This window comes from Trypanosoma brucei, chromosome 7 (assembly GCF_000002445.2).
Source record: "Trypanosoma brucei brucei TREU927 chromosome 7, complete sequence".
In the NCBI taxonomy this organism is placed as follows: domain Eukaryota; phylum Euglenozoa; class Kinetoplastea; order Trypanosomatida; family Trypanosomatidae; genus Trypanosoma; species Trypanosoma brucei.
The window spans coordinates 1745322-1763413 of NC_007280.1; the positions used below are offsets into that span (position 1 = coordinate 1745322).

General features: G+C 50.5%; 7 protein-coding genes across 7 annotated transcripts, besides 5 other annotated features; 6 read left to right on the forward strand and 1 right to left on the reverse strand.

The window, feature by feature from the left end:
- Positions 1-18092: part of a sequence feature (sequence corresponds to BAC RPCI93-33N13) that runs on past both edges of the window.
- On the reverse strand, positions 898-1503 carry Tb927.7.6430 (hypothetical protein; the record flags this gene model as incomplete). The annotated part of the gene is made up of 1 exon (XM_841173.1): positions 898-1503. The coding sequence occupies one exon, from the start codon at positions 1501-1503 to the stop codon at positions 898-900; it is 606 nt and encodes a 201-aa protein (XP_846266.1).
- Positions 1617-1651: a microsatellite.
- On the forward strand, positions 2948-3616 carry Tb927.7.6440 (hypothetical protein, conserved; the record flags this gene model as incomplete). Its single annotated transcript, XM_841174.1, has 1 exon — positions 2948-3616. The coding sequence occupies one exon, from the start codon at positions 2948-2950 to the stop codon at positions 3614-3616; it is 669 nt and encodes a 222-aa protein (XP_846267.1).
- Positions 5814-7400, forward strand: Tb927.7.6450 (tRNA-dihydrouridine synthase 3, putative; the record flags this gene model as incomplete). The annotated part of the gene is made up of 1 exon (XM_841175.1): positions 5814-7400. The coding sequence occupies one exon, from the start codon at positions 5814-5816 to the stop codon at positions 7398-7400; it is 1587 nt and encodes a 528-aa protein (XP_846268.1).
- Tb927.7.6460 (FG-GAP repeat protein, putative) lies at positions 7881-10418 on the forward strand (the record flags this gene model as incomplete). The annotated part of the gene is made up of 1 exon (XM_841176.1): positions 7881-10418. One exon carries the CDS (start codon positions 7881-7883, stop codon positions 10416-10418), a length of 2538 nt encoding a protein of 845 aa, XP_846269.1.
- Positions 11600-11625: a microsatellite.
- Positions 11669-12787, forward strand: Tb927.7.6470 (O-sialoglycoprotein endopeptidase, putative; the record flags this gene model as incomplete). The annotated part of the gene is made up of 1 exon (XM_841177.1): positions 11669-12787. One exon carries the CDS (start codon positions 11669-11671, stop codon positions 12785-12787), a length of 1119 nt encoding a protein of 372 aa, XP_846270.1.
- Positions 13467-13556: a microsatellite.
- On the forward strand, positions 13829-16111 carry Tb927.7.6480 (hypothetical protein, conserved; the record flags this gene model as incomplete). The annotated part of the gene is made up of 1 exon (XM_841178.1): positions 13829-16111. One exon carries the CDS (start codon positions 13829-13831, stop codon positions 16109-16111), a length of 2283 nt encoding a protein of 760 aa, XP_846271.1.
- Positions 16974-17768, forward strand: Tb927.7.6490 (hypothetical protein, conserved; the record flags this gene model as incomplete). The annotated part of the gene is made up of 1 exon (XM_841179.1): positions 16974-17768. The coding sequence occupies one exon, from the start codon at positions 16974-16976 to the stop codon at positions 17766-17768; it is 795 nt and encodes a 264-aa protein (XP_846272.1).
- Positions 17721-17751: a microsatellite.

Sequence of the window (18092 nt, forward strand, 5' to 3'; positions counted from 1 at the left end):
AACATGCAAAGTGTTAGAGTTCGTATTTATTTTCCTGACAGCAGTTTTGTCCCTCTTGAAAGATATTTAAAGGTATCCGCAACATACCACAAGGGAATACAGATGCCACTTGCTGATTTTTTTTCTTTATTCGGCAATTCCCCATATGTTTAACAACCCTACAACATTAGGATGTCCTTTCCCTGCGGGAACGGGAAGGGCAGCTTGTATTAGAATTTTCTTCTAAAGGGGTTGGAAAAAACACACCGAGAAGGTGTGCAAATTTCTTCCCATTAATGTATTCAAACTGGGGACGTTAGGTACGAAGCAATTTCCAAATGCTAGAATATGTGTCGACTTTCCAAAATGAAAAAAGGGTGAAAGATACCTCAACTGTCCTCAATAGAACTCTAGAACGCGGAAACAAGAGATGGAAAAGTAAGCCTTCACTGTTCCGTGGCATACTTCACACCCACATCGCACTCTTCAGGTTCTGTCCTCCTCTGCTCTGTGTCCATATCCTCCTTTTACCAAAAGGGGAGCAACCTCAATTTTAAACGGCGGCTGTTAGCGAGCTTCAAAACCTCGGTTTGAGATACTTTCATCAAGCTCCAACCGGTATCTAACACGCCACACAATCTCCACCTAACCACAGCAAATTGGGTGTTATCTATATTAACTGAACAGCTGTACTTTGTTTTTGTGGAATTTATGTCAAAACATGCCCGTCTCGCGTACCAACTGGGCCTTGGGACTCTAAGGCCATTTAGGAAAGTCAGTGCGGATAGTTCATCCAGACATAACGACAGCAAGTTAAAACCAATGCGTCTGGTTATATTGGTCTTTATATGATAATTTTATATGTCCAACTCTCGGCGAGTCTATATTTCTTGTACAACTCGGAACACTTCACTTAGCCTATTGGTTCTCACAGCCGAGATCTTCGGATAATGTCATGGTCTTCCCTTCTACTCCTCCACTGGTACCTAGTGAAGGGGGAAAGTACACTGGGATACTCTCGCCACTCATCAGCTCAACGTAACTGACTCGCAATGATCCAATAAAGGATTGTCGATCGGAGGGGTTGGGGGAAATAGAATCACCATAGTCGTCACTCGCGGATGTGTGAAACGCGGCGGTTAGGTGCGAGGATGACCTCATCTGCCGTAGGGCTGCCCCATTACTACGGACAGCCATATCCAGAGCATCAACTGACAAACAATGTGTTCCGTCAACGTCGCACGCATTAGCTTCGCATGTTGGCAACGGTACCTCTTCTGTTTGAGTTTCTTTTTCATGCGATAAATGAATGGAACCAGCCTCATCTTTCAAGGTCCCTGACGCCATATCGCCGCCAGCTTCATTACTTTGGTGACGTTCCCCGGCACCGGCATGGGGTGTAGCGTCAGCATCCGCGACATCTGAACCTCCTGGAACGGTCGGGTATGCTAATCCCATCCCCTTGTTCACAGGAACGTGCCGCTCAACCTTTAGGACAAACTGCCGCGGAAGGCCCCCAGACATATCCGCGAAAATTACCTCCAAAGAAACTTTGACTTCGGACGGAAACGGAAGCAGTAAAAAGATAAAGGAGTCTAAAAGCAACGAGTCGACAGAGTCATCTTAACCAGCTTCTTCACACACACACACACACACACATACATACATACACGGCAAGAATAGATTTTCCACGACCTCTGCGGCCACACCGATCGCAGAACCGCGCAGCGGCACCCCCTCCGGTCGGAAGGACAAGGACCGGTCCAACTCGCATAATCACTCCACATAGCACAGTGGATCGAAATTTGCCCCTCCCGCGCCGTGTCATCTCTGCGCGGAAAACAAAAAAGTCGGCGTCGGTCCACCCGGTCAACCGCCGCGACTAACGGCGTCAGTTCACCTCTCTGCGGAGGGGACGGACGCACCGCCACCGCCGCTGCGGCCATGGGTTATCGCATCTAAGAAAAAAAAATCTGCAGTGGGGAGGGGCATTCACGTATAAGAGTCGGCCCCCAGAAGGGCCGTTGCGTTACGCCGTAGCGTCCCAGAAGGCGGTGGGTGCAGAGATTAGCTTCAGTTCCCGTGCTTGGAGAGGTTTGATAACACGCCCTGTGGGAGGGCGGATCCCGCAGGAGTTATTCACTCCTGTCGGCATTGGGACAAAATTTCCGGCGCAAATATTAATATGAGGCAGCTGGTCACAGTGCCCCACCACGCGACTCATCCCACAAACTGGAAGTTGGGGTCCGCGTATTTTTTGCTTTTCCTTAACCCATCACCGCTCAGCCGTTGTACGTGGAGGTGGATGCCCCAGCGGAACAAGGGGTCCATCCGTGGGAGCGGAACTTGGTAATTCATTCAACATGGAAGACAGCGGTGCGCCTGGGTCTACTGCCCGTTACTGCCCGTTACTGCCCCTTTACCTCGAGTTTTTCACTCTGCTGATTGCCGGTCCTGGTGACCGAAGTCCAACACCGACGCACTGAATCGCGCAGAGGTCGTGTGCGTCAACTGACGCTGCGGGGACTTCCTAGGTCACTGTCTCGGTTCCGCACGGTCACGGCAGTTCAAAGTAACTTTGACGCGGGGGGGGGGGAGTTCTCCGACCAGTAGCTGCCCATGAGGTCGTGGGGGGCCCTTCGGGTGCGGTGTTGGCTACATTGCTTGGACTGCGTGTGCGCAGGATCATTTCCGCAAAAATCTTAGGACAGGGTTCTGTCAACCTCTCCCCGTATTTTGGACCACAGACACCAGTGTCAAGAAAAGACGACAGTTGGTCGAAACTGATTCCTCAACGTTGCTTCAGGTTGCGTTTTGAGTTATTTTTTTTTAGCTGCGTTATAACTACTAGGGATGTGTTTCTGTCTGCCTCATCGGTTTTACCTGTTTTTTTTTTTAAGGCTGAAGAATTTTCCTTTCTACATAAAGCTGCTTTCCAGTGTTGCAGGTTCAAGGAAGGTAAGCAGACATGTCTAATGCCGAGGCCTACGATAAGAAGCTTAAAATGCTGGAAGTGAAGGCCCAGGGCTTACTTCGTGATTTAAAAACAACAGCAGATCCCATTCGGCGACTTCGCTGTCATACGGAGGCTCAAAATACGTTAAATGAGATTCAGCAAAATTACCAGTTACTCAAGACAGAGATACAGTTGCTTGAGGGTGACGAAGGAAAGTTATACAAAAATGCTGAACAGGAGCATGCGCATGAGCTAAGTAACTTGAAGCGCATGCTACAGCTGGAAAAGGCACCTGTCCCCGTCGTCCCGGGGGACCAAAGCAGCTCAATGTTCGGCGCGTTGCCGGCGACCGGCGACCGAAGAGAAGAAGCAAGACGCATCGCTCAAAGCGTTGTTACCATCCAGGGCACAACACTGGGCTCACTAGCGCAGGCCGAACGAGCGCTGCACGACACTGAGGAAGTTAGTGTGAATGCTACAACAAGACTTATTGCGCAGACGGAACAAATACGGAATATACGCGATCGTGTGGAGGACTTAGATTCCGAAGTTACACGAGCCAGGAAAGAACTAAACGAATTTATCCACCGAATGGCAACAGACAAGATTATCATTTGCTTTTACATACTTATAATGATAGGTATTATTATATTTGCTACGTTAAAGTTTTTGCAAAAATAATGAAGCCGAGTTTTTTCTCCTTTTTACCCACTTTACAGCGTGCGGAACCACGGCCAAAGAACCGGCACGGTAAACGAGGGGAGACGGGTTTCTACATTTCGTGCCCCATCAGTAATATATAGTGTATTGTTTACGTTACAGGGTACTTGCGTGTTAAACACAGCGTTGTACGATAGAATTTCTTCCCTACGCTCAGCCTTTACTCATTGGAGATGTAGCAAGGTGTAGTAAATCACACATGTTTTGGTTCGTACCCGGTTTGGCTACAGGGAGAATGCAGAAGCATTCCCCTCCCCCCCCCTTTGCAACGCACGAAAGCATCATACTTTGACCTGTCTGCTTTTCTTTTTTTTTTTTCGGCACGTCTATGAGCCTGCCCGACCCGGCAGTCTCCCCGTTTGGACCGTGACGTGACCTAGTCGTGCTCAGCATTCCCGCTTGGAGTGTTGTCCTTTTAGAATGTCGATGCAGAGTTAATACCAGACTGTGTGGGGGTATCACGCGGAGTTGCCTAATACATACTGAGAAGAGCAAAACGTTGTTTATGTGCTTTCAAGTTGCTATAATGGAATGCTAAACACCTCTGTGTCACAAGGGAGCAGGATCGGGAGAGAACGTTTAGCACACTGATGTGGCTGCTGCTGTTTATATGTCTCACAAGTGGAATACCCACTTCGGGTCGAATCATGTTGGCTTCCCGTGTTGCTTTCCTGCGCCCAACTCGCGTACCGAAAGGAAGCAATATGTGTCAGCTGTCGACACGATCAAGTGTAAGTGGGTGTTCCGTTAGCTCTTGTGGGACGAAATGAAGGTTCTGACAATCCCAGCCGATCTTGTTAACCAGGATTTTTTTTTGTGTGCTCTGTGGGTCGGCTGTGGAAGAGAATGTTTGGTCCCTTGCCTGACCAAGTGTTTCTCATGTTTTTCCTTAAATTCGTGTGGTCGGTACCAATACAAAGTTCAAAAAGGCAGATATTTGCACTCCGGTTTCGGGCTAGTACTGGCGACGCCGGTTTCAGTGAACACCGCAACCTTTACTCGTCACCACATGAGAGTTCCATGTGGCTCTTCATAATATCAACTTCTTGTGACTGAGGATCGTGCGAGCTTCCGCAGAGTTCTGCGAAAGAATTCGAATTCCATTTTTTAGCCATTGGCCAGGTGCTCTGAGGCTTGAGTTGTGAGCGTAGTAGATCCCATGACAGTAGTGAAATTTGCACCTCTGGTTACACACAGGTGAATACACTTGTCACGGTACTGGGGGCATGTTAGCTTGCCGCTGTGAGAACCTTTAAAATTCATGGCTAGCCCAGGTCACTTTTTTTTTTACATCCCTTTATCTCATACGGATGGTTACAAGCTGCCGATAAAGCTTTTTAAAATAATCTGTGTCACCAACAGTCGTTTCAGTTACGTATCCAACTCTGGGAATTAAAGCAGGAGGTGGAAGAAATGTATGTCAGCTGGGGGGAAATCGTTATGGTGAGGTCGGCTCTTCTTCGGTGTAGTGGCAAGGCTTTTAGCTCCACAACGTTAGCGAGGGTATGCTTCGCCGGGAAGGGGGTCTAGCGTTAATGCGGTTGCGAGAGGAGTGTCGTGGCGTCGCCGTTGTGACCACAGCGAAAGTACTACCATGGGGAGGCGACGAATGTTTTACTGTTGACGCTGCAAATAATCTTGTGGTAATCTACAACTGATTGTTAACGTAGTCTCGTTATTTTCAAAATATGCGTTTGTTGTTAGTATTCATCCCCCCCCCCATATCCTTACTCGCGACTGCTTTCTGTCTTGTTATGTAGTTGATCAGCGGCCGCCGCGTTATTCGACCATATATTTTACCCGCAAGTATCGCTAGGACGAGGTACGGAAGAAGTCCCACGCCCTTGCTATTGAGTTTTATTTACTCACTGGTCATCTTTTGGCTCGTTTTGAGCGGCGCCCCATGCACCTCTCCATGGTGTGCCCGTGCATGGCGACCCGTTGGCGCGTAACTGGTCTGCATCGATGTCGAAACTATGGTGCTACCGTTAGTCTAACGCTTTAGTTTTTCTTTGTTCCTTTTTTTTTGTTGGTGAACTGGCACCGTTTGTGTCTCCACGTTTGGCAAGTCTCGACCACCTTAAGTTATCCCCGGTGCGCGACAATCGCCTGCAAGTGGGCACAGAGAACGGAAGTGGGTCATTTGGTGTGCCAATAAATGAGTGACAAAGATGATGGTGGTACTTCAAGTCCCATCCCGGTGGTAACATCCCGCGGCACGTGTGCAGTAAAGTCGGAGTTCCTCCGACCGGCGCCAGTTCGTGTTACGCTCGATACTGAGGGTCGCACAAGAGGGATGAACAAAGGGGCGGAAAGACTTCGCTGTGACGTTGTTGAAGGCACTCAACGACCTTCTTTGGAAGGGGAGTCCAATTTCTTTCATGGAGAGGTGCTACAACGAATCAAAGCTGTGGTTCGTGGGAAGAGAAAGGATACGAAGCGCGACCGCCGTGAGGACTGCCAGGCACCTTCTGGGGAAGCTGAGTCAACTGCAGGGAAGGTGAAACATGATGATGAAGAAAGAGGGACCCCAGCGCTACAGCAAACTAATACAGATGAAAGCCATATTACCGTCAAGAGTGCTGTCGCGAGGGCAAGTAATACCGAAGAATCCATGCGAGAAAGGAGTGCGCAACACAAGGCACTCTTCAGCAACAAACTCGTCCTAGCGCCACTCACGACAGTGGGGAACCTGCCATTCCGTAGGGTGTGCAAAGAATACGGAGCGGATATAACAGTAGGTGAAATGGCAATAGTTCATAACCTTAATCGTCTGCAGAAATCTGAGTGGTCCCTATTGCGTCGGCACTCGTCTGAGGATATCTTCGGTTTGCAGATAGCTGTTTCACGTCCACATGATGCTATTACGTGGGCACAAGCAGTCGAAGAGTCGGGATTTTCCTATGATTTCGTTGATATTAACTGCGGGTGCCCAGTCGATAAAGTTGTCCTCTCTGGCTGCGGCTGTGGTCTGTGGGAAAGGAAAGGTAACCGCTTGCGAGATGTTGTTCAGTCGCTAGTGGCACATCAATCGAAGCCTGTTACCATCAAGTGTCGAATGGGACCCGACGAAGAGAACCCGGAGCTCCACAAGCATATTGCTGATTACGAAACGTGGGGTGCAGCGGCCGTGACTATTCATGGACGCTCACGCAGGCAGCGGTACACAAAACTAGCGAACTGGTCTTACATCGACAACTGCGCCTCCCTTACGTCATTGCCAGTAATTGGAAACGGCGACATATTCTCGTGCGAAGATATTGTTGAACATCGCGCGCAGTCCAAGAATGTTAGCTCCTTCATGATTGGCCGAGGAGCTCTTGTAAAACCCTGGATATTTGAAGAAATAAAGACGGGGCGAGTGTGGGATATTAGCAGTCATGAACGCTTTGAGATGCTGCGCCGGTTCTGCAACTTTGGCCTCTCGCACTGGGGAGCTGACGAGCGTGGAGTTCTTAATACGCGTCGTTTCTTGTGTGAATGGTTGTCTTTCTTGTGTCGATACGTCCCTGTGGGACTGCTCGAAAGACCACCACAGCGCATCAACGAGAGACCGCCCTACTACGAAGGACGGGACGAACTCGAAACGCTGATGGCGAGCGATAGTGCCGTCGACTGGATCCGAATCAGTGAAATGTTGTTGGGGCCAGCAGGTGACAAGTTCAGATTTACGCCAAAGCACAAAAGCAACGCCTATGCCACGGGTGGAAGCCTGGCCGAAGCGGATATGGATGTTGAGGGTTGATAGGGATGGGGAAAACATGGAGAGAGTGCGAGCACGACGTGGTCTTTCGCTTCTCCACTGATGTACCAACTCGACGCACAGTGCAATGTGTGCTTGCTTCTACCAGACATCTTCCGGTATTTTATTTTTCTCTACATAGGCCTACGGCTGCCGGCTGTTCATAACGCTCTTTGTGGTATCATTACACCTCATTTTGGATAAGCGAGATAAATCAAGGTTTGATAATTTGTTAAGGGAAGCAGAATCGGTAGTGCACCGTGGTTCGTCGATTAAACGCCTCGGCGCGCACATATACACGCACTGGAAATTATGGCCAGAACTCACCACGCGCTCTCTTGTCCCTTGTAACATTCGGTCATCTCCGTCGTCCCTCCACCTCAAGTTCAAACAAGGTAAGAATATACTAAGTCGTGCATTCGGGGGCTCCTAACAAAAGACTGTATCCCACCATCTGCGCCTTGTGCCGTACAAACGAGGCGAATGACCCTCACAGGCAACATCACAACTATATTTTGTGTCCTTGTCATTCTTTGTACCACCGTCGTTAACGCCATTCCGTTAGAGTGGTCTGAGCCACTAGCCCACAAGTCACCACACCAACGGGTGCTGCAAGAAGACCTTTTGCCGCATGCAAGGTTCGCCCCCACAAACGCTAGCACAACAGCACACACATGCCGTTCTGGCGTGTACCTTGAATGGTCAACACGCGTAGGGAGCAGCGTGCTTGCAACCCCACGAATTGTGGACCTGAATTACGATGGGAACAAGGAGATACTCGTGCCAACTTACTCACAGTACATTGAGGCAGTCGATGGTGCAAGCGGTGCAGATATCGCTGGTTTCCCGTTTGTGCACCCAAACATTAAAACATACGCTAGCCCAATTCCTGTGGATATCCTGGATGACGGCGCGACAGAGTGGCTCGTTGCCATGTACACTGGTGAACTTCTTCTAATCGGCGGGGAAGGGGAAACACGGGGAGGGGTTAAGGTACCGTCACTTCCCATAAAAAAACGTTGGTTCCACCGGAACATCAGCAATAGCGTCCCGGCGAATGGTACGCTAGCTGAGACACCTGCCGAAGTTGTGTGGATGCAAGAGACACTCCGCATGAAGCGCGTAAATGATCTAGTATTTCGGGAGCGCCAGCTTAACAGCACTGATGTGATCGGCAGCAGCAAGCTGAAAGGTCATGACAGCGCTGGGGAAGATGGAAATGGAGAATCTACAGATGATAAAGGCGGGGAAGTGCTGCCACGGAAAACAGTACATGGAGCTGTTGACCAACGACCACTAAACCAAGAAGATGCTCAGCGGAGGAGGAAAATGGAGAAGATCGACGAAATGTTTGAGTTTCTTGATCCCGAGGACGGAGCTGTAGAGGATCCAGCGGATGACCCCAACCACCTGGGCAGTGACGTATCGAAAGATCCCCGAGGTATTGGGACTGACGGTTGGCTGAGTGCAGAAGCAAGGGAGTCCATGGACCTGTTGTACCACCCAGAGCTGTACAAGAGTAGCATCAACTTCGAGGAGGAATACGACCCCTTCAACTCAAATAACCTGCTTAACCCAACCAATGTGGCTACTGCCGAAGACGAAGTGGCTGTCGACCCCCATATAATGTCCACGCCCGTCGTTGCAAGCGTCGACGGGAGAGGAGAAACCGATGTCGTGCTACATGTCAGCTATTACTTCGACCCTAGGGATTACGAGAGGCGAGGAGTGGAACTTTCACAGGACGGCGCCCAGGTTGATAACTATGTCGCCGACGTCCTTATGGTTGTCAATCTGGCGAGGGGAGAAGTGAAGTGGCTGAAGGTGCTTCATCTCACGACGAAGAACGACACAGCGCCGGCCTTCGCCTTTTCATCGCCGACGGTTACGAGCATCAATGACAGAAAGCAGCGTGATATTTTCGTCACCACGACGGCAGGGGCTATATTCGGCTTTCAAGGTGACGGAATGCAGTTAAAAGGGTGGCCAGTGTGGATGAATAGTTCGATCACAGCCTCTGTTTCTGTGGAAGATGTTGATGGTGATGGAGTGGCCGATGTGTGCACCGGTGATGCCCTTGGCTATGTGGCGTGTTTCACCAAGGAGGGTAAGAAAATATGGAGTAAGCGTTTCTCCGGTGCTGTGGGGGATCATATAGCTTTTGGAGATATAAACGGTGACGGAGATATGGACATGGCGTTCGGCACTGCCACAGGTTTAATCTACGCCGTGAAGGGGTCTGACGGCTCCCTGCTGCCACAGTTTCCCATAGCAACTGAAGGTCCTATTGTTGCCTCACCACTGCTTGTTAGGCTCGATAACGCGTCAGATCCCAAGCAAGTAGACGAAAAGGGGTTACACATTATTGTCCCCTCGCACGATGGAGTTCTGTACATTGTCAAGGGCACCACTGGCTGTGTAGATGCCATTGATACTGATGAAAAATCGTCCGTGATGGTCCTCGCTGATGATGTGACAGGTAACGGCATGCTGGACCTTGTGGTAAGCACACTTAGTGGGAGTATTATGGTGTTCGGGACAGCCACAAAGTTTCACCCATTAAAAGCCTGGCCAAGCAGGGTAAAGTCGTTGAATGGCTTCACTGCTGCAGAGGGCCACATTGGGGTCTTCATACACCCAAGCAGTCGCGTGCCACGTGACATCCATGGCGACAAATTCTCTCTCACAGTGACCATTTACGACGACAGGAAGGGAAAAGATACTGGGCAATTGTACAACCTTGCTTTCACCCTTGGGCCGCATGTTTCTTTGGGGAGGTACCTCTTCGACACCCCTGGAACCTATGCCATCCAGATGCACTCTCCATTGGTGCGCATGTATGGCACGGTGTCCGTTGTCCTGACTTTGCCCGACGGCCAAATGTACGAAGATACTTTAGCCCTTAGCTTCAACATGCACTTCCTCGAGAGTGTGAAGTACACATTCCTCATCCCATTTCTGGCGGTGTGGCTTGCGCACTCCTTTGTCATGGAAAAACATCAGGTACCTCTTACTGGTTAGTGGTGGGTAGGGATCAGGTCCATTCTGTTCTGGCGATGTCAAGTGAACCTTGACGTGTAGGTGAAGGTAACATCCTGTTTTCCAGTGGTATGGAAATGGGAGAATGTGGTGAGAAAGCTCCATCTCAGGCTGCGGAAGGAGGAGTGAAAACAGCATTCGTGCAGTCCATTTGATATTGTTTGAGTGTATTTGGTTGTTAACCGTGCCCCCAACACCTTGAAAGGTCGTGACACACTCTCTCCACCTCTGTTTCGCTGTTTGCTGGAAGTAGGATTTCCAGCCACTTCTTTTCGTTTTGGAAGAGCACCAATTCTCAGGCAGTAGTGATGTGGAGAATATCCAATGTGCTCCGCCAGCTTCAAAGGCAGCCACATGCAGACGCACTCGGGTACTCGGCTGCCTTCGCAGGGGCTACAGAGCGGCCGGTCACAGATTACCAAATAGCAACTGCTCCATACTCCCCAGCGGCCACGCAACTGGCACGCCGGAAGGGGCATTTGGAGCGGCAGAGGAGGTACACAGAAAAAATTAGGATGATCTCCAGCACCGCTCGATTAAAGCTAAACATGTGCGACAAAGGATGATAAGAAAAGGTGAAGGAAAAGGAGGGTTCCGTATGGACTGGTAGGGAACAAGGATCGTGCTGCCACCAGGTCTGTTATTTCCTAATTCCAAAGTGGGTGGTGAGTGCTTTATCTACGTAACAGACGCGGTCCCAACCGCGTCTGCATTGCACTCCACCTTAGGCATGATGTGAGTGGAGAAAGCGGGCAACGAAGCCCCCCACACCACCAATTTTTTGCGGCTGTGTAGAGATTGCCTCCCACTTGGTTCATTCACGTATATAGTACAGCCGTTTTGTTCGTTGTCGGTGTCGTTGCCTTTTTTTTTTTCAGTTCGCAGTGGTAGGGCAGGCAGCTTGGCTACTGCCACACACACTGGCCGTTAAGGAGAAGCTCATAGAGTGCTGAAAGCAAAAGTAGAGCAAACCATGGCCACGCTACTGCGTAGCGTTTAGTGTCGTGCGAGCATGCGGTGCTACCACCAGTGACTGAACCGGGCTTTCTCTGGGCTTGACAGCGCGTTATCTGCATGCCTCTACCCTGTCCCACACTTCTTCCGCGTTTTGTGAACGCTTCCCTCTTATGCATCGAGCGCACATTAAAAGACGAAGCATAATAATATATATATATATATATATATATATCCTAGGCATAGTGAAGGAGTGCTCCTTATCATCCGATCAAACAATGAGCGCCAACACTCAGCGAATGCTCGCACTGGGAATTGAAGGAAGCGCGAACAAAATTGCGGTTGGTATTGTGGATAGGAACGGAAACGTATTGTCGAATGAGCGTGAAACTTATATAACCCCGCCCGGAACGGGGTTCATGCCACGGGAAACAGCACAGCACCACACAGCCCATATTCTGCGACTCGTACAGGCGGCCATGAAAGCGGCGAAAGTTCATGCCTCTGATATAAGCGTTATATGCTACACCAAAGGCCCTGGAATGGGGGCCCCACTAGCGGTGGGTTGCACCGTCGCCAAGACGCTCTCGCTCCTGTGGTCAGTCCCTTTGGTCGGGGTGAATCACTGCATAGGGCATATAGAAATGGGCCGTGTCGTTACAGGGAGTGAGAATCCTATAGTGCTCTATGTGAGCGGCGGTAACACGCAAGTGATTGCATACGCAGAACATCGCTACCGCATTTTTGGCGAGACGATCGATATTGCGGTGGGGAACTGCCTGGATCGAGTAGCCCGCCTCTTAAATCTATCCAACGATCCGGCGCCAGGCTACAATATTGAGCAATGCGCGAAACGCGGCCGCGTTTTCATCGAACTTCCGTACGTTGTTAAAGGTATGGACATGTCATTCAGTGGGTTGCTTTCCTTCGTAGAGGCGCTCCTGCATCACCCCTTGTTTCTGGACAAGGAGAAATGCGCCCCATCATCCGCATCGTCTCCTTCCACCGGCCAACGCCGCGCCTTACCGAGTGGCGTACAGAGCGCTGTGGCAGAACAATTCGGCATCGATGACATCTGCTACTCCCTGCAAGAAATAATGTTTGCCGTGTTGGCGGAGGTGACGGAACGCGCCATGGCGCAGTGTTCTTCCAACGAGGTACTTATCGTTGGTGGTGTCGGATGCAACGTTCGGTTGCAAGAAATGATGCGACAAATGGCGGAGTCACGTGGGGGGCGCTGCTTTGATATGGATGCCCGGTATTGTATCGACAACGGGTGCATGATTGCTTATGCAGGAATGCTGGAATTCACGGCAGGCGGATTCACGCCGCTCTCGAGTGCAACGATTACCCAGAGGTTCCGCACCGATGAAATCAACGTAGTGTGGCGCACTTAATTTTTTCCGCTGAGGTTCTAAACTGAACAGGGCAATGAGGTGATGAGCGAGTGATCGCCCCCGCGTGTCGGTCACACGATACTGGAACACGTACAGTGGGTTTCACCAGCGACTTCGTCTCTGCATGTCCCCTCCTCCTTGGCGCGGCCATTTCCACCACTGTAAACTTCCTTTCTTTGGGCAAAGACATCTCCCAGGCTGCAACCAAAGTTAGGCCCACGAATTTGATGCTTAAGGGTTTAGTTGATGTATGGAGTTGGCAATGGACACCATAGGAGAGGAAAGAGCGTTGAGTGCACAAGAGATGTTCCCAATCGGCGCTTCCCCACCTTCGCCGCGCACATTCAGTTTGCCATTTGACCAACACGCACCTAAAGAATCGATTCAAAAGAGTCGCCCTGAGCAATCTACTCCCGGCAGGAAGGGAGCCAAATCTTCTAACCGAATGTGGCCCACGGCTGTGCTGGGGCTTCTTCGCCGGAGCACAGCTGTTGCGAGTGACAGCAGCACCCTTAATCTGGAACAAGCTCAAACGATGAACACTGCGTGGTGTTTGTGTTAGTTTAGTCAACAGTAGTTGTTCCGAAGCATGGCGTACGTTGCTTCGGTTTCCCGTCCCCTGTTTCACGAGTTAGGTTTGGAATATAGGGAAGCCTTCCCGCCCAAACGTTCCCGACAATGTGTGTGTGTGTGTGTGTGTGTGTGTGTGTGTGTGTGTGTGTGTGTGTGTGTGTGTGTGTGTGTGTGTGTGTGTGTGTGTGTGTGTGTGAACGTGTACTTGAGATATTAATAATTCCCAATCTATGCACACTGCCAACACCGACCTGACGCTAAAAGGATGGGTAAAGCGATGAGAAAGCACTGTTGGTCCTTTCGCTCAGTGTCTCCCCTTTTGTTGGGAAAAAAAACTTGGTGCGCTGCCGTGTTGACGCATGGCTGGGTCGTCTGTCATGAATTCTACTTGCCCCGAAGTAGTACGCCTTCCTGTTTTTCAACCTTTTCGGTGCCTCTATTTTAAACGTGTAAACCCGGTTAGAAAAAATGAATCAAAGCCCGTTTGATCACCCACGTAGTTGTCACGGAAAAGAAGTCGGGTCGGCCTCTGATACAGCGGCCCGCTCGGCATGCACTCGGTGCCGGGGGGCCGCTACCCATGGGTTTGCCGTTGGCGAAACCGTCTATGCTCCTAAACGAAGTGAAGGCAAACCTTTACGCTATGCATTGGCTGAGGTCACAGGGATTCAAGCAACCGCCAGAACAGTAACAGTTAGCTTCCTGGGCACCGAACCTGGGGTCGACGACGAAGCGGTTCCGTTTTACACAGTGGTGCCGTCCCCGGGTGAGGTGATTCCAACAGTTGACAACACAAACGGCGGCGCGTATTTTTCCCCTTTTAGAAGGGTTGGGAAAAGTGGTGCAGGTGCGGGATCTACGTTAAACCCGCCTCGGGGTAAAGGTGGTAAAACGCGAGTGGACCCTGCGAAAAATAGCAACGACAATGAACTTAGCGGCGTAGAGGTATGCAGGCGCAACGCTGAGGCGCCGGAAAGAGGAATACCCACACTCTGCCAACTCGCCGAAGCGTTCCCCAGTGACGTGCAACAAAGGAACGGCTGGCGTGTGCTTTGTGTTCCTCACCACCACGACGAGAGCTTCAACGCATTCTCCGCACGTGCATTTGGTGCCGCCTGCCTTACAATGAATGGGTGCTTGAAGAGCGCTCCCCGCACCACGGGAGGGTGGGTAGTGCTTTCTGTGTTCACGACGTACGACAGCCTGCATCACTTCGATGTTTATATGACTCTTCGTGGATACCGAGTGTGCCTCGCTGATGGAACCGTACACCCCACAGGTTTCCGCGGTGGGCCAGCGGTTAGCAGCATACAATATGATGAACGGGAAACGTTGTGGCTTTGTATTCTCGCCGACGACATAGCAAATGAAGGGTCTGCCTCAGCCTTGGTTGGGGAGTGGCTCCCGTGTGGGGTGCAGCGGCAACATCCTAACGCAGGCAAATGTGGTGACAATTTAATAAAGGTCGGTGTTGTCCAGTTCGTCGAGGAGTGGAAAAAGGAAAAGGTTGAAAGTGAGCCTTGGATGGAATCGGATGACGTTGAACGCGCCATAAGGAAGCTTCTTGCTGCTGTAGGCGCTGACGCTCACACGCTCATAAAGTGTCATCTGCCCGACCACGTGGGTGAAGACGAGCTTGTGATAAGTTCTCTTATGTCTGATGGTTCGACCGTAATCGGTTCAAAGTGGTGGAAACAAAGTAGGAGCTCATCAACGGTCCGGCAGCGCACGAGACCGACATTCGAGCTCTGTCTGCCGGCAACGTCGTGGCAGATTGACCTACTCAGAGCGCTTGAACCCAGAGGTGGTTTGATAAAACAGGAAGACACTGATTTTCCACCGCCCTCCGCGTCAAATGCCGCGGACAACGAATATGCGCGTGGTCGCGTCTCTTCACCCACGCCTCTGCAAGCAATAGCTAACGGGGACGTTTTCAACACAGCGTTGTCCAGGGCGGTTGCGTGTGGCGAAGGTGCTGGGCTGCTAAGAGACCTACAGCGGCGGGTCGTGTGCAATGCAGGGTTCCTAGGTGAGGAGGTCTCGCCTCTATTTTGCGCGATACATGCTGTTCTCCAGGATGTGTTACCGCAGCCGGAAAGCGGTACAGCAGTGCAGTGGAAACGAGTTGTGATTTGCCTCCCAGGTGTCAGCAACCGAGCAAGCGCGTCCGTTGCTTACCGACATGCCATACAACGATTCCTCTACCCATGGAGGCTGCACTTCCTAGCGACAGACGAGTGGCAGCGTACAAGTGACTCGGCGACGATGGAGAGCCTCTCGTGGCTACAAATGGGTGGCGTAATGCTTCTCAGTATGGAAGAGCCGCTCTGTCAGCTCAGCTCCCTCAAAGAAGAAGCTGACATCGTGATTGAGTGTGGAAAGTGCTCGGCCACACCCCGGACCCCCAGGGACGGAGTGACACACATCGTGCTCTTTTCGGAAGTTGAGATTCCCGGAGGTCCCACACCTTTACTTTCCTCATGGCGGCCGGCCAACAAGGCAATAGACCGAGCTCTTGAACAAGCTGTTGTGCGGCGAACAATGTCCCACACACAGCCCTCAGTGGGCACACACATCTTTATGAAAGCGGCGGCACTGATTGAAGAGCTTGATGGAAAGGAGAATCATCAAACAGAAAGGCGAATGCTTTCGCGTAAACGACAAACTGTGGAGGATGAGGCTTGGGTACATTTGAGGAAGTTTGCTGTGCATTTGTTGGTTTGTTCCTGTCACTTCCAGGAAACAAGGTAGCACAGGGGTCCGCAATCCACTGTTGTATCATCACCCTTCCACTTACTGTACCAGACAGTGTCATAGTGGAAGTACTTACGGACGCAGTGCGGAGGATCAGGGAAATTGTGCACCAGTTAATAACCCTAAGTGGGTGGCATCTTTGAATATCATCATACAACAAGGCGACCTCCGTGCAACGTCCATGCTGATCATGCTGTCGCTGATCAAGAAGGGTATTGCTGGCACCTAAGCCCTATGATTGCACCACTTTCGCAGTGACGATTACACGCGTTCTTTTGGCCGTACAGCGCAGCAGTTGGTAAAGGAATTGACTGCCACACGTGCAAGCGGACAGGTGGTGGCACTCTTCGCCGCGCCATCCGTGGTGTTAGCACCATGCCGAGAGGTAACCAAGTTGCTGCGCCCCACCGAAGGCACTCTGTCTCGGGGACGCGTGTACGCGTGGGAAGTTGTGTTGGTTTTGAGTTTTTGCCGCCGTATAAACGCAGGTGGCACATTGCGAGCCGGCACGGTGATCGCAAAACTCCGTGAGATCGCGCCCTGAAGCACTTTCGTCTATGCACAGCCTGCAGCGCCATGAAGATGCGATAAAGTTGGTCTCGTGCCCCCAACTAATGATGACCCGTGGGCGCCCGGTGGAGGAAGATCCATTGAGCCGTGGCATTCACATACACGGAAAACAGAGCCCTACTTATGGGCCCGGTTGTTTTACCACGTAGTGTCTACCCGCACTCTCCTGTACAGTACGGTGTTCTCCAAAATTTTTCTGCTCTCTACCTTGCTCAATCGTGGCGTTGATTTTCTTTTTTTTTTCTTCTTTTTCTCATATGGTCTTCAGAACTGGAAGTCGTTAAAAACAATGAGCTCCACGAGGGCTGCTCTATTATGCATTGGCATCGCCATAATGTACAGTACGGGAGGTGACTGCTTCAGGCTCTATAGGATAACCAGGCAACATAAATGCAACGAACTATCAAGCACATTCAATGAATACAGTCATGCCTTCACGAACTCATGGAGAAGTTTCCAATTCTCCCTGAATACCGCCAGATCCGCCAAAAAGAGGTGCGAAAGCGTCATGAACATAAGCCAGGACAAGGAGGTGTCGGAGAGCATTAATGAGGACAGAAAGAAGAAGGTGGATAAATATTATGATGCTATCCTATACATTGAACCACAAATAGGAAACTACGAAAAGGAACTACATGAAACGCTTGCTGAAGTGCACGAAAAATGTAGCTTTTGGTTTTTGTATTTGCCAATGTCAACTGAGTTCCTAGAAAGCACGAACAGCAGGCTAGCGGAGGCGAAAAAGATTTTGGAAAAGATGATCGGTCTTACTCACGAGGCAAATGGGTACGCAACAACCGCGAAGAACATGGAATGTTCCTTTGAATTGGTTGGACAGAAGGTTACGGAGAAAGAAAGGGAGTCTGATTCCAGCGACGCCAACGCAGCGCCCACCACCCCTGACTCGACATCTCAGACCCACTCACCCAAGCAGCCAGTTCCACCCGAGGACGGTGATAAACACAAAACACACGGTGATGATAAAAAACACGACCACAAGAAGCATGGCGACGAAGACGGTGAAGATGAGGATCATGAAGACGAAGAAGAGGGAGAAGAGGAAGAAGCCGGCGACGACGAATAATATGGGAGTGAAAGGAAGAATAACATCGGCGGCCGTGCGGAAAATGACAAAAGATCGCGAAAATTCCGAAAAGGAACAATATTGAAGCAGAAGCAGATTAAACTATGATACAGGTTGAATGTAAGAAGAAGTCAACGGATTTTATTTGATTGGGAACACGACGATGGAAGATGATGCTTCGTCTTACTCAAGGCTACGTAGGTTGAGATGCTGCTTCGATGATAACAAGTTATTCAGCTGCGTGCTGTGGTTTTCCTTTATTGCTTTATAACATTAATATGCTTTACTTTTTGTTCTTTTTATTGAAGATATAAACAGATCGGC